The sequence below is a fragment of the Solea senegalensis genome, linkage group LG10 (assembly GCF_019176455.1).
Source record: "Solea senegalensis isolate Sse05_10M linkage group LG10, IFAPA_SoseM_1, whole genome shotgun sequence".
Lineage (NCBI taxonomy): Eukaryota > Metazoa > Chordata > Actinopteri > Pleuronectiformes > Soleidae > Solea > Solea senegalensis.
The window spans coordinates 20,199,902-20,213,932 of record NC_058030.1 but is presented as its reverse complement, the minus strand read 5'-3'; the positions used below and the strand labels follow the sequence as shown (position 1 = coordinate 20,213,932).

At 39.3% G+C, this 14,031-nt stretch overlaps 1 protein-coding gene across 1 annotated transcript; it reads right to left on the bottom strand.

Moving 5' to 3' along the window:
* Positions 1-1,060: 1,060 nt before the first annotated feature.
* On the bottom strand, positions 1,061-11,876 carry LOC122776214 (ubiquitin-conjugating enzyme E2 H-like). The gene is made up of 7 exons (XM_044036635.1): positions 11,603-11,876; positions 7,282-7,358; positions 6,474-6,548; positions 6,295-6,334; positions 6,044-6,096; positions 5,053-5,181; positions 1,061-3,478 (listed from the first exon to the last, which is right to left on the bottom strand). Exons 1-7 carry the CDS (start codon positions 11,653-11,655, stop codon positions 3,354-3,356), a joined length of 552 nt encoding a protein of 183 aa, XP_043892570.1. The 5' UTR covers positions 11,656-11,876; the 3' UTR covers positions 1,061-3,353.
* Positions 11,877-14,031: the final 2,155 nt, after the last annotated feature.

Below are 14,031 nucleotides of genomic sequence, written 5' to 3'. Positions count from 1 at the left end.
GTAGGTAGGTAAGAGGATAAATAGGTAGGTAAGTAGGAGTTAGGTAGGAAGGATACAACACTGTATAAACCATTATCAGAGAAGATAATATAACTGAATGAATAATGTCTCCATGCAATTGAAATGTGAACTGTCATGTCACACTGACTTTGTACACCTTTGTAATGTGTGTGTCATAACTGTTGCTCTGTCAGTCGTTTTTAAACCTACAGGCTTTAAGAGAACGTTTGTGGTGACAACAAAAGACAAAAACTGAGTCTGCGTCAGTGTGTGTGTGTGTGTGTGTGTGTGTGTGATACTCTCTCAAACCTGAGGCCAAATTAAACTGATGCTGGTACAGGAAACCTGAACTCACTCAAGCTCCATGGCCACACGACTATGAATATTTCATAAGACCATCATTGTCTGTCTGAGGCTGTTATAGAGCCTCACACTACAGCATCTGTTTTATTTATTTATTTATTTGTGTTTACTCAATATCTGTAATATTAGGACAAGAAAATGCTCAACAACAAAAGCATAACTTAGTGATGTGTAATTATGATTAAAATTGATATTTACCACTTTAAAAATGATGACACACAGCATTTTTTTTTTCACATTAAATGACTAATAACGTTTCCAATACTTCTATTCTTTTTGGACACTAGCAGCCACCATACTTCACCTCTCTGGTATTGTCTCTTTCCACAACAGATATGTGATGGGTTATTATTAACCACCAGCAAAGGCTAAGCTCAATTTATGTGTCAAGTCAAAGACAACAAGGCCGCATGCACCATGCAGATTCCTAAATTGAACGTAGCCATAATTAACGTGATTATTTACACCTGTGAGATCAAAGTACATCACAATACATTTCTTGCAGATGTGTAAAACCCTGCTTTTGTATATTTATTTCTGCTTATACAAAGAATAGTTAGACAAGACAAAAAAAACATTAAAGGCAGTGCTGCCATCTGGTGGACAGACACAATAGTATCTATTTTTCTTTTCTCGACACAATCATTTTCCTACCTCACGCATTCTGCTACTGTGTCATACGCTGAAGCATGATATGGACAGTTGGTGCTTATTTATTTATTTTTTGTTTATTTCTGTATTTATGTTACAAGGGAAGCACATTTACTCATTTTTGTCTTAAAAAGAAAAGAAAAGAAATCAGGGACATCCTGACCTGTGTGTCTTAGACTTGAGTCAGGGCTTAAAAGACAAAACTAAAAACAACATCGAAAGAAATTATAGGCATCAAATATATGTCTCATTAATACAAAATAATACACATATCACACAGATGAACCCAGAAGATGGTGATGATAGAGAACCAGGCTGGACAGTGGTTTGTTCTGCTGCAGATGACGTCTGACGGTGTCTCATGTCGTCCTAAGACCTACAACAACATTGTGTTTTGGATACGGAGGCAAATTAGAGCCATTTTAAATACAGTATTTAACAAATACCTTTTATATTCCATGTTAAAAAACAAACTGTGTTGTGCTAGTTTTATTAACTTGTGTTATTCAAAAATTAACAGAACCTGATATCCTTCTACAAAAATTATAAAGGGATTATTATTAATTAAAGTCCGTACTATATAAATATTATTTCTCCAAACGGGAAGAAACAGCCCATTTCAATGGTGACGAAGATTTTTGTTTTCTTATACAACACAAAATAAGAAACCAAATGATGTAGTGTGCTTGTTGCAAACATAGACCAGGCGTCACACCTGCACTACAAACAGATCTCCGCATCATCGACTGTGACTTCTCTGGAAACATCTCTGCACCATCACTAACAGGGACATCTTTCTGAGGAACAACAAATGTGTCTTTAAATTTAAATTAAAATGATCTTCTCACTTTAAAAAACCTGAATAAATCCAGTCTGAGGACGCTCTCCCGCCGTTTTGGAAAACAACAGGCCGTCGACAGCATGAGAAAAGGACGAGTGACAACGTTGAGCGGCTGAAACACAAACGGCACCCTTGTTGGACAATATGAATGAACTCTGATGGACACGCTTGCATAAGAAAGGGGTGCGGGGGGAGGGGGTTGCGACGCATCTTTGGAGGATTTGATTCTAGGCAGAGTTGTCATCCCACAGACAAAGATGCATTTAACTCTCCTCATCTTCAACAGGACAATTAGCGTTTAAAACTAGTGTGTTATATAAGTATTAAACCATACATTATGATAGAAGTCACCACCTGCAAAGAAACTAACTATCTCTACGCAAGTCAAACACCTAGAATAGTTCAACACAAGCAATAGGCAAAGTTAAGAAGTTTGACAATTCACCAAGGACAATGGATAAACCCGGAGGCGTCCTCTGCGTGTCCTTACAGCGTTACTGCTCCACAAAGCCCTACACACACACTTTACTTCTGTGTCATGCCACAATATACAAAGATACTCAGAGAATGACAAAACACTTTCCTAAAACGGAGAGGAGGAAATGGATGTAGGAAATGAGACGGATCAGGACCTCGGTCGACCTTCTCCTCCACTTCTGCTGAGCATCAGCGGTCAGTGGATCATTAAAAACAAAAATGCCACAATTCTCCCTGGAGCACGTTCGCACATGTGTATACACGCGCGCGCACACACACACAAACACGCAGCGGCGTAGTCATGGTTGCATGATGATATAAATGACGTGTCGGCAGGTCTGCAGAGAGGGCAGTCCCATCAGAGAGACCCTCTCCATCCTCAGCCTCTCACAAGTGGTGATTGTAATGGCAGCTCCATGAGGGCAGCACAAAAGAAAGGTGACTCTTTTCTTTCTTTCCTTCTCTCTTTTTTTGTTAAATGTGGATGCCCATGCTCTTCTGAAGTAGTGACCGCTCAGAACCAGTAGATTGTCATGTTGCAGAAAACTCTGTCCACAAGGAAAAGATGCCTGAAGGTTCAGTAAAACATTGAATAAAAACTAAATAAAGAAAACTTAAGAATGTTAGAACACAAAAGCTGGTGAGGTGTGAGTTAGGGTTCCAAATAGGAAACTGAGTGTAAACAGTCTGTTTTTTTTTTTTATTTTGACGGCCGTCCACCTGCTCCCTGTGTTGAAACTGGGTCAAGCCTCGGCTGAAGATCGTGGAACTGAATGACGCATTCCTCTCTGATCGTAAACAGGCTCCTTTCATGTGAGGAGGAGGAGGCGGGAGAGGCAGGTGGTCAAGAATTCCTAAGAAGGGTTAATATTCTGCAGTATCATACTGCAAATCCTTGTGTAGCAATAAAAATTGTGTCGCTGTAAAAAATCGTCTTAAATATGAATATAGTACTGAGTTTCTGCTCTTTAGGAAATGATAAGTCTGTTGTGAGGTGAAGTGGACAAGATCTGCCCCTTCACTACAACTCCATGTCCTGAGCCTCGTCCTCCGAAAAGTCTGACATGGAGCTCTCGGAAGATGAGTCGCCCGCTCCTTCCTCCTGCTCCTTTAGAGCCTCCTCTGTGGCGTATTTCTGGATGTACTCTGAAAGAGAGACATGGATGAGTGCAACTTCAGCAACAACACAGCAGCTTCTGACTATTTCAAAAAGCCTGCATCCAAACTAATGCGTGTGCATTTAAAAATTGAATTTACAGATATAAAAAATTATATATAGCCTATATACATATATATATATATACACATATATATCTCAGGAGATTTTTTTCAGCTTCAAATCACAAATCATCTGTGTCCATACTAACATGACTTAAAACCTGTGTGAAGTGACCATTCAGGTGCAGCAGTGATAGTCGCTGGTCTTTCAAACAAGGGAAGGTCACCAGGCACAGTTATTTATACAGAAATTCTGACCAGAAAGAACAAACAACTAGAAAAAGGAAATGTTTTTACTTACAGTGTATAATATGTGCAAACAGATATGGGCTATATGGCCGAGCAAATAATACTTGTTTCTAGATTTCACTCACAAATCCACATAGGATTAAGACAGAAAAGGAAAAGCATTAACGCCCAGAGAAGCTGAGCTTCCCTGGAAGTGATGATTTTGCCCAAATATCCAACCACCATCTCTTTCACCACAATGGAAAAAAAGCTATTCTGTGCCATCTCACAGAGATAATGTTTTAATGCACCGTGTGGCCCCCTTTTACACCTGGCATTAAAACGCATTTTCTGTGATCAAATTGCAATTGCATAGTGCCTGACCACCACGTAAGTACAGGTGTGAATACACCCGAGGATGGATTGTTATCCAATCTGCCAAACCACTGCAGAAGGTGGTCGGAGACTCATCGTGACTGCATTGAACAAAAGTGTAAATGCAACGAGTCTCCAACACGTCTGAGTGGAAATACATTCATTGTCTCCGAGCACAGCTAGCGTGAAAGCAGCAACAAAACTGCAGTCTCGACGATGTGAATTATATTGCATGGACTCCTCTTTGGATTTGGGCTCACCCTGTGTGGGTTGGGCTAATCCAAAATAGTGAAAACAAGGGGGGTGTTCTCTAAAGACACGCTGTTACAAAAATTCACAATTCAAAATTCAGCTCCAAAACTTCATGCCAAATATTTGCACTTTAAATGACATTGTCGTTGTTTTACTGCAATTACTGTTAATGCAGCTTTTTGTCCACGGCTGAACGAGAAGTGAATGCAAAGTTTCAAAAAAAAGTTGGAAATCCAAATCAATATTTGGATGGTTTTAGGTGAAAGTGAGTATTTGGACCTCTACATTGTTGATTATTGTTAGAATAAAGTCAGTTTAAAATAATACTCACAGACATCTTATACACACAGTATTAGTCAAAATGCCCCTTCTATATTGGACTGTCCATGAACAACAAAACAGACACAGTGGCCAAAATGATTAGAAATACAGAGTGGATTTTGAATGTATATTAAAATGAGTTTAACTTCAAATTGAATTAATTCCACTCCTTTCACAGCAGTCATATTTGAAAGGATGTCCATGAAGTACTGGAATACCCTTGTTTTCAAAGTGCACCCATAACTGTGTCGTAGCGAGGATGTAAACGGCGTCTTTAGTCAACAGTTACACAATATATCTGGGTGTAAGACACACTCGTGTGTTACCTTTGATCTTGTGTTTATAATCCTCTGGCCGGTGCAGGTACATAGCGGCTGCGTCGCCGTTCAGAGGATCAATGGGGTTGGGGTAGGCGAGCAGCTGAGGGAGGAACGACTCAAAGATGTTGGTGAGGTCTGGTGGGAGAAAGAGTAGTCAGTACGACCGGACAAAAAAAAGCAAACCTACACAAATCATTTCAACAAAAATCAGCACAGAGTCATTCATGCTTGAACAGTATCAGACTGATAACGTATTGGATCGGCTCATTTCAACCTTCAGCACCAATATTACTCACACTTCACATGAGGGCTGGGCTCAAATTATGTACAAATCTCACCGGACTATTGTGAGATTTTACTGTAATAGTCCCACATGAGCGTGAGCTGAGTCCAAAGATTTGTTTGCTGCTTTGCCATCTCTGGTGTAACCAAAAATACTTCTGCACGCCTCTTTTCCAGAGGCTTTGTTGTTGTGATTGTCCACTCAAGACGACAGTTTTGTTTGTTATTGTCCTCCGTTGACGCCAAAAAAAAAGGAGCAAAGCAGATGCAGGGTAAGCTGCGCTCACAGCTCCGTCGACTGTTCTAATTATTTAAAAAAAAAACACCCAAACCAATTGATCAATTATCAAAATAGTTTACAATTTATTTGGGAATCAATTAACCATTGCAGTCCTGCTCCACACTGTTTACTATGTTAAAAACTTTTGAAAGAGTTGTACATTTACTATAAAACTCACTCAGGAACAACAGGAACAAAGTGACAAACAGCCCTCTGAGGTGAGTGTAGAGAGTCCACAGCCTCAGGACGTTCTTATCTATCCGGGCTCAATGTATGACCTCAATACAAGTGACAGTTATCACTGCAGTGTAAGCTGATTACAGCGATATGCTCTGCTTGATAGTGTACTGTAGAGTGCATTGCTCATTTTGTGTTCATTTTGCTGTCTTTAACTGTCAAGACAGTTTAAGTGAGCGAGCTGAGGTTTTGACCTACCATAGAGCGCTGTCCATGTCTGGTTAATGACATCTAAACACACGGTGCCTGACCTGAAAACACAAACAACAACAACGTGACTGGGTCAAATCAGAAGGAAGGTGCAGTGAGTTTTGGCTCATGTATCAAGACAGCTGGATGTCATTCATGGCAAAAAAAATTGATATCCTGTTTCCTTAACAGATGCCTGAGGCAGCAACATTCACAGTAATGTTCAGTTACTATGTCCTTATATTTAAAACATTACTTACGCTTCATCAATGTTGGGGTGGAAGATTTTATTCATGAATCCTGAAAATAAATAAGACAGGTTTTACTCGACACCCTGTTTAACAGCATAACATAATGATGAGCAAGAAGATTTTCAAGGCTTCCCATTATACTGTTGACAAAGAGTCAGTCAACACTCAGTGGGCATGTTTTTTCATACCTATTGATGGTGATTTGAAGGGGTATTTATCTGGCAGGTCCACCCGAACCTTCCACACACCTCCTTCATATGGTGCTGGAAGAAGTAGAAGAAACAACAAACACACTCCTTAAATAATATGATATCTGATAAAACAGTAACATTATCCTGGTTGTTAAGGGAATAGCTCAGGATTTTGGAATATACACTGTTAGATTTCTGACCAGGGCTTTAAGAAGATTGATACCATTGAATAATACTAGGATGGAACATGGCGATAACATCTGAGTTCAATTGTTCACAAATGACACGCCACACATGCTGGATGTGTCTCCTGTGACCATGTGATCAGATCTCACATCCTTACACACACACAGTCGCTTCTGTTCTGGGTTTTTTTACATGTCTGTTGTCAAGAGACAGGTTGAGAGAGAAACACGTCAGGAGGAGCTGAGTGAACCGATGCACAACTCACACTCGGATGATAAGAAATAATCTTTGTAACAAATAAATCCTAGAACAGTCAGTGTTAACACTGTGGTGGTGACTACAAATAAATGAACACTGTGAAACTGCAGGGGGTCAGATGACGTCACCTGAGGAGTCGGTCTCAAATCAGTCCTGAGGACAGATAGCGTTCATGCAGCTCATGAATGTGAACAAATGAATCTGCAAACCACCTATGAATGTGTTTTTTTGTGATAAGATCTTAAGACGCATTAAGACCTGAACTTGACGCTGTCCACATGTAACGGGATCACTCAGGATGTTAAAACCAGGTCTGACTGAGGTCAATGTGAAAAACAATCACAATATAAAAGGCTCTTACTTGCAGGGGGTCCATGGAACTTGACCACAAACTCGTTGAGTCCACCCAGTATGGTGACCTCGTGCTTGCTCTCAATGCTGAAGCTGGGTTAAGGAAAAGTGAAACTCCAAACAACGAGTGACAAAAACAACTACAAACATACACATGCAAATGTCTGTCAAACTCTAGGATTATAGGCATTCAGATTGGACTGATGTGACTGAAACTTGGTCTTAAGAAGCCGTCTTGGATAGACCTGGTGTAACAGACATTTGTCTTGGTTCTCAAACTTTGGTACGTGTACCACCACTTGGAGGAAAATCATAAATACTGTTCTACTGTATATACCAGGGTATGTGATCGGGTTGGAGCTGAAGAATTTTGATTTTGGCCGGTGTGCATAGAAAATGAAACAAATAACAAAAAATAAAATAGATTAAATAATAATAATTAGAGTCACCTTATCTCTCGCCTCCATCTTAATCTAATTTCACTATAGCAGTATGTGAAGTATATGTGAGGAAGAAGAGGAGGATGAGAGAGCAAATCTTATTACTCAAGTGAAGAGATCGTATTGGGAATAAAACTGCCTCCTGTGATAATGGTGTCACTTCAAGAGCTCAATATTTTCATTTTATTGGTAAAACAATAAAACAAAGGTTTTACCAATAACATGTGGGGTCGTGCTATTGTTCAGGTGTAGAGTAGGTCACACTAAATAGTTCCAATAAAGTGACTGAGAAATAATTACCCTGTATTGTCATTGTCACATTATTAAAACAACAAATCTAAGCACTGTATGTTTAACAAAAAACTCTCTAAAACAAGCTGGACAGACAAGTCTACATATCAGATTATTTCTGTCTATTTATGTGTGTGTGTGTGTGAACTTGTCTGGTCAGAGGTCAGACATAGGATCAATAACACGAGGCAATGAGCTCAATGATGACAGCGGCCGCTCTCAGACAACAACAATAACATAGGACAACAGCTGTCCTTAGCAACAAAACAACATAACAATGAGTCAAGACGCAAGACGGTATTTCTATTAAACAAGAATATTAACTTTTCCACATGTATAATAACACAGACAACATCATTACTATTCAGACAAAGGTGAAGTGGCTGATTTGGCCTGAGATCATTATTTTTAATACTTCTAAAAAAGAAAATTGTCCTGAAGGCACAGGCATAAAACAGTAAGACGGTGAGAGCATTGTTGACCTCAGCTATCTGAAGTATGATGGGAACTTTTGCCTGTTTTACTCATCAAGCTGGAGAAAATGAAGGGTGACGGGGTGGAGAGAATGTGTCATAATTGCATCCTGTGGTAACAGGAGGAGACGTGAAACTGAGTCAACTGTTTGGCCGCAACGAAGACAGGTCGAGTGTGTTCAGTCAACGGCGTTGGGACCGACACAATGACAAATGGAAAAAGAGAAAAACACAGAAGGAACAGTTACACAGTTCCACACCCTGTTTCATCATCCTGCCATAAATCCATCTGTCATCTCAATTCTCAACAATCTATCCAAGGTAACAGAAAGAGTCTAGCTAGATCGTGACCCAAAATAACTGAAATAAGCCATTAGACCAGTAAAGACAGTTTAAAAAGTGTGGTTACTCAGTGACCATGAGAACAAGGTAGTGCTAAATGTGATCTAAAGTGATGGCTCCTATAAATAAAACTTGCAGGCTTGTGCAGTAAAAATGTGCATCTCTCTCTTCTGTCTTTCCCTTAGGGTCATCCATAGAAACCTAAGCATATGCTCACTCAAGGGTAAAGTAACTACACAAGGGAAAACCTTTATTTTGGCAAAAGCTCACAGTGCACTGATTTATCAGCACCAGTTCTCATGACTTTGAGATTATCAGCTCTGTTTCCATTTGTGACGTTAAGGCAAGAATCAGCTGTACTTGTGTTACACACGACTAATCCATCACATGTGATTTACAGTCACAGCATGAGGCTAAATGTCTGTGTAACACTAAAGTAACACTCAGGTGCTGGAACAAGATCCACACCTGCAAGAACTGAGAGGTGTGAATGTTAAACCCCGAGTGTCTACTAATATCTATTCTTAGATTTTCTCCTCCATATTTAATGATTACATGAACAACAAAACAAATATATTTAGCATCACCAGAATTTCTCCTGTGTTTGCATTTTTCATATAGATGTGACAACACAGCCATGATTACACTTTACATAATCAACAGTATAACTACTTTTAATAGACCGCAACTTCAAAACCTAGTGACCATAAACGGGTTTAAAGGTCTGGAGAAAATGTTGTCTAGTGTTTTATATCAGCAAGTTTTAATGTAAACCTCTGTGTTCTGACTTTTACTGTAACTGTGCTGCTGCTACTTTTTTCCAGGTCTCCCTTTGGAAAAGATTTGATCTCAGTGGGAATAACTTGGTTAAATAAGATTTGATTATGAATAAGAGATATGATACAGGTTAATCCTAATTAATTGTTGTCTAATCCTAAGTAACTGTTGTCTAATTTCACTATTTATAATAAATGTTGATATTTGTGTGCAGAGTTAGTAACTTGTAATTAGAGGGTGACAGGGATCAGCAAAGGGACATGAGATAAAACTAAATATTAGGACTGGCATGATAGTTAGTTTAATTAAGACTACGATCCAGCGATCAATTAGTTGGTTGATTTTTCTAATTATTCTATTACCTATTTTGTTACAAGCAATAAATAAGTTATTCAATTGTTATATTCACTAATTAATTTGCTCATTTAATTAGTTGGTCATTAATTCCATGATTAGTCTATTACAGTAGTTAATTTGATCACATATTTTATTAATTAGACAAAATAAATAATCCTCAACATTTAAGAACCTCAGGGTCACCACGTTATTTATTTTCCACAAAAAAGTTGATCTTCAGCTTTTAGGAATTGGAATCTGGATTTTCTTCTGAATAACTATAAGCTACAACGATTATGGATGAATTTCACTGAACAGTTTGACTAATTATTTAATCATGTGATCGCGTCAGCATTAGATGACCCCTGTATGGAAAGCCACGGCCTCTTTCCCAGCCCCCCAGCTCTAGCTCTGTGCCCCTGGACACAGCACGCTTGTTGTTCCACTATCAGCTGTGAAAAGCCCCGCCCACTGTCGTGTTCCGGATGGTAACAGGCTGACCAATCAGAGAGCAGCATCTAGCTGCAGGACAAAAACAAAACAATGCAGCTCACGTTGTCATAAAACCCTTCATGCAAACTTCCAACAGGAAACTGCAGATCATGACATACAACTTAAAATAATACACATAAAACACTAAAGTAGTGAGCTGCCAACGCATTTAAACACAGAAGCGTTTTAAATTCAACCTCAGGAAGAGTATTGTTACTGGACAACTAATAATAATAATGAAGGACAACGTTTTTACCCCGACATCGTAAAACTAAAGTTAATTGTAAACCGTATTCGGGCTTCACGATATTTATAGTATGAAGTAGTAAACACGCATGCCGTATTATTCACCGTGAACATTAATGTTATTCTGTCTATAATGTAGATTGAAGTTTTTTGTTTTTATCCAATATTTAATGTTAAAAGCACACAACGACAGTGTTTGTTTTTGCTGCTGTTGGTAATGTTAAATGTACTCTGTTGTCTTTTTTCCCCCGTGTCATTTGTCAAAGATCGTTACGCTCCGTCGACCTTATTTGTTCTCTTGGTGATAGCGTGCTACACAGCTAGCTCCGTCCGCGTAAGCGTTCAAAAATCGTGATATAATACACTTTAATTTACAAAGTTGTGCCTCCAAAATGTAAAGAGGCTGTCACCAATCCTTCATAATGTGTTGTCAATGCGGTGGCACGAGATATTACTGGCTAATTAACAGGCTATCCCTTTGGTACCAAGCTAAGGCTAACAGCGCCCACGGCTTACTCAGAGTTTGAGCAGTCTGCTTCAATGTTGCAGCAGACTCGGCTGCTAATTCACACTACGTACAAACAAGGGGGAAAACACGACCGTTGTACAAGTGAGCTAACAGAGCTAACAGTGGCTAACAGGCAAGTGAGTCCATATAAAAACATTAGCTCATTCGCTCTTTTTGCTAACTTAAGTGAGCTAACGTTAAAGAGCTGGCCGTTAACATCATAGTGTTAAAAGATTAGCATTTTTCACTTTTCCCATTATCTACTCATCTCACTCAGCTAACAATGACATAACATATATTATTACAACATCAACAAGAAACAAATGACACATTTAATTAACAATAAAGAGCTGACAGCTGCTACAAGACAGGACGTGTCTGTACGGTTCGTCTATCTCTGCTTATTTATGTTCTGGGAAAGGATACAGTTTCACCACGTCGGTATCCATTCGCCTCTTGCCCGGACTTGGAGACGACATTTTTGTATTCCTTTTAAGAAGTGATCTAAAAATACTGCGGCGTTGAGGCTAAACCTCGACTCTCAGCTTGGATGGACTGTATCAGCAGCCTTCCAACAATGTCCTTAAACAAGATCCTAACTGCAACATCGCCCACTTTCCTTCTTCCTCTGTCTCAGTGGATCTCCAGGGTTTGACTGTCCTGTCCTGAGGACTCTGCCTGTGACATCCACCTCCAGCCAGCAGAGCTGCTGAGAGGAGGAGGAAGATGGGGAGGAGGAGGGGCCCATATACAGAAATGTACGCCACAGAACAAAACTGCACTCTCAGTGTCATGTTTATGAATCTAGTATCACTGCTCTGCTCATTTATGCAAATATTTACTCCTGCAGTTCATCAGAAAACGCACTACTGACTTGTTTTTCCACAGTCTGTCCAAGCGTTGCTTGAAGAAAGGCTGCGTGCTTATCTATCGTGTCCAGATCTATTAGCTTACGAACTCATTTAAAATTCTGAAACAGGCACATCAGGCCGAAGTTGTGTTAGTTCACATGGACTCGATGCTCAGGAAGATAAAGGAAATTTTACCTTCTCATTTCTCACGTCAACATGTTGTTGAACTAGTCCAGAGCACTGAGTAAAGGCTACAACCAGCCGCACATTTGACAGTTCACATTCATGACTACACGTCTGACTCAGGTGTGAATGCAACTGTCCTCTAAAACCATCAGTGCATGTACAAAAAGCTGCATGGATTCTATAATAACTATCATCACTCATGTCACATGGCCATAATACAGTTTTTGTGCTACTAATGTTACACAAAAAACCCTGCTGTTTCCTTATATTGTTGTCTTCTGTGACCTATAGTCCATTGAGGAAAGTTTTATTGTGAATGCATTGTCTCTGACAGAGAAGAGGCCAACATCTTCTCACATATCTCTGGTCAAATAGAAAACTGCATCAGTCGCTAAGATCCTGTTGTTAAAATCAACTTTACTTGATACCAGAGTAAAATTAAGGTCTTGAGGTTTCATATGACTTGAGCCGGTGACCCACTGCTATTTATAAGACATCAACTGCAAGTAATGTACTGTACCAAAACCCTTTGTCATGGTAATGTACGTGTCAGATTCACCTCATGAGCACTTTGTATCTAAAACCTGTAATCCTCCAGAGAGGAGCAACGTGGATGGGACAAAAACAAAATGGATGACTACACAGGTACCAGGTTTTCATGTTGTAGCACTCTTCACTTGAGTGTAAATCTCAGTTCTCCAGATTTCACTCCAGCCATGGCACTTAAATCAATGGGTTCTCACTGATGTACCATGTTTCCAGACTTAAACATAACTTAATAGTATGTGTGTTAAATTAAAGTTAAACAAAAATGCCAGCATAATTCACGTTTAATTTAAGTTATAGTTTGGTGATCAAAAGTAATTTCTTCATCCACAAACAATTAAAATGCATGAATCCAGTGCAAACTCATAACCAGGTTAATCATGTTGGATGGGATTGTATTAGTAAGTGCTGACCTCCAGAAATCTATGAGTAGATCAGTGGACCAAAGAAAATCTTGACGACTCATCTTCCTGTAATCTCATTATCTGAGCTGCAGGTCACTGTTGAGGAATTTCAAACAATGGCTTAATTTCCTATTCTCTGTCGGTGCATTGACCAATTATGTGGAGTATTTGTGCATTAAATTACCAACTGAAACTGGAATTAATTCTGTTTACAAATGATCTTTGCTAATGTTAGTGGTGAAGGAAGGGAACGTTTATGAAGGAACATTATGTTGCAGTGACTGCAAACTGATTGAATGGTGCTCCTGCTATCACAATGGAAACACATTAGAAGTCGCACAGTTGTTTTACTTGGACAACTCTGAGGTCTGGACGGACAGCCGAGGCCTCAGATGTTAAACATTAACACCATTGCATGTAAATGTGTGAACTAACAGCACTGATAAGACAACTAAACCACACATTTGATCATTATTGTTGTCACTGAGACAAATATTAACCATCAGGTGCATATGATGGTTATTTTCCCGCAACCATGTTTGAACATGCTACTATATTGTTTTATGGGATGATTGATCGTACTGTTGTGTTTTGCAGCCAGTCTTCTTGGAGAGCTTCAAATCCAGATTACCACATGTCAGCAAAGCAGCCCCAGAGATCTGGGCTAAAGGTTGACTTGGTAAATGGTCTGTGTTTATATAGCACTTTTCTAGTCTTGATGACCACTCAAAGCTGCTTTACACTACAGTTTTGCCATTCACCCATTCACTCACACTTTCATACAGTGTATTTTCTATCACTCATCTTTCATACCCAGTTAAACGCTGTCAGGAGCAACGAGCACAAATAATGTTCAAAGCCAGAAATA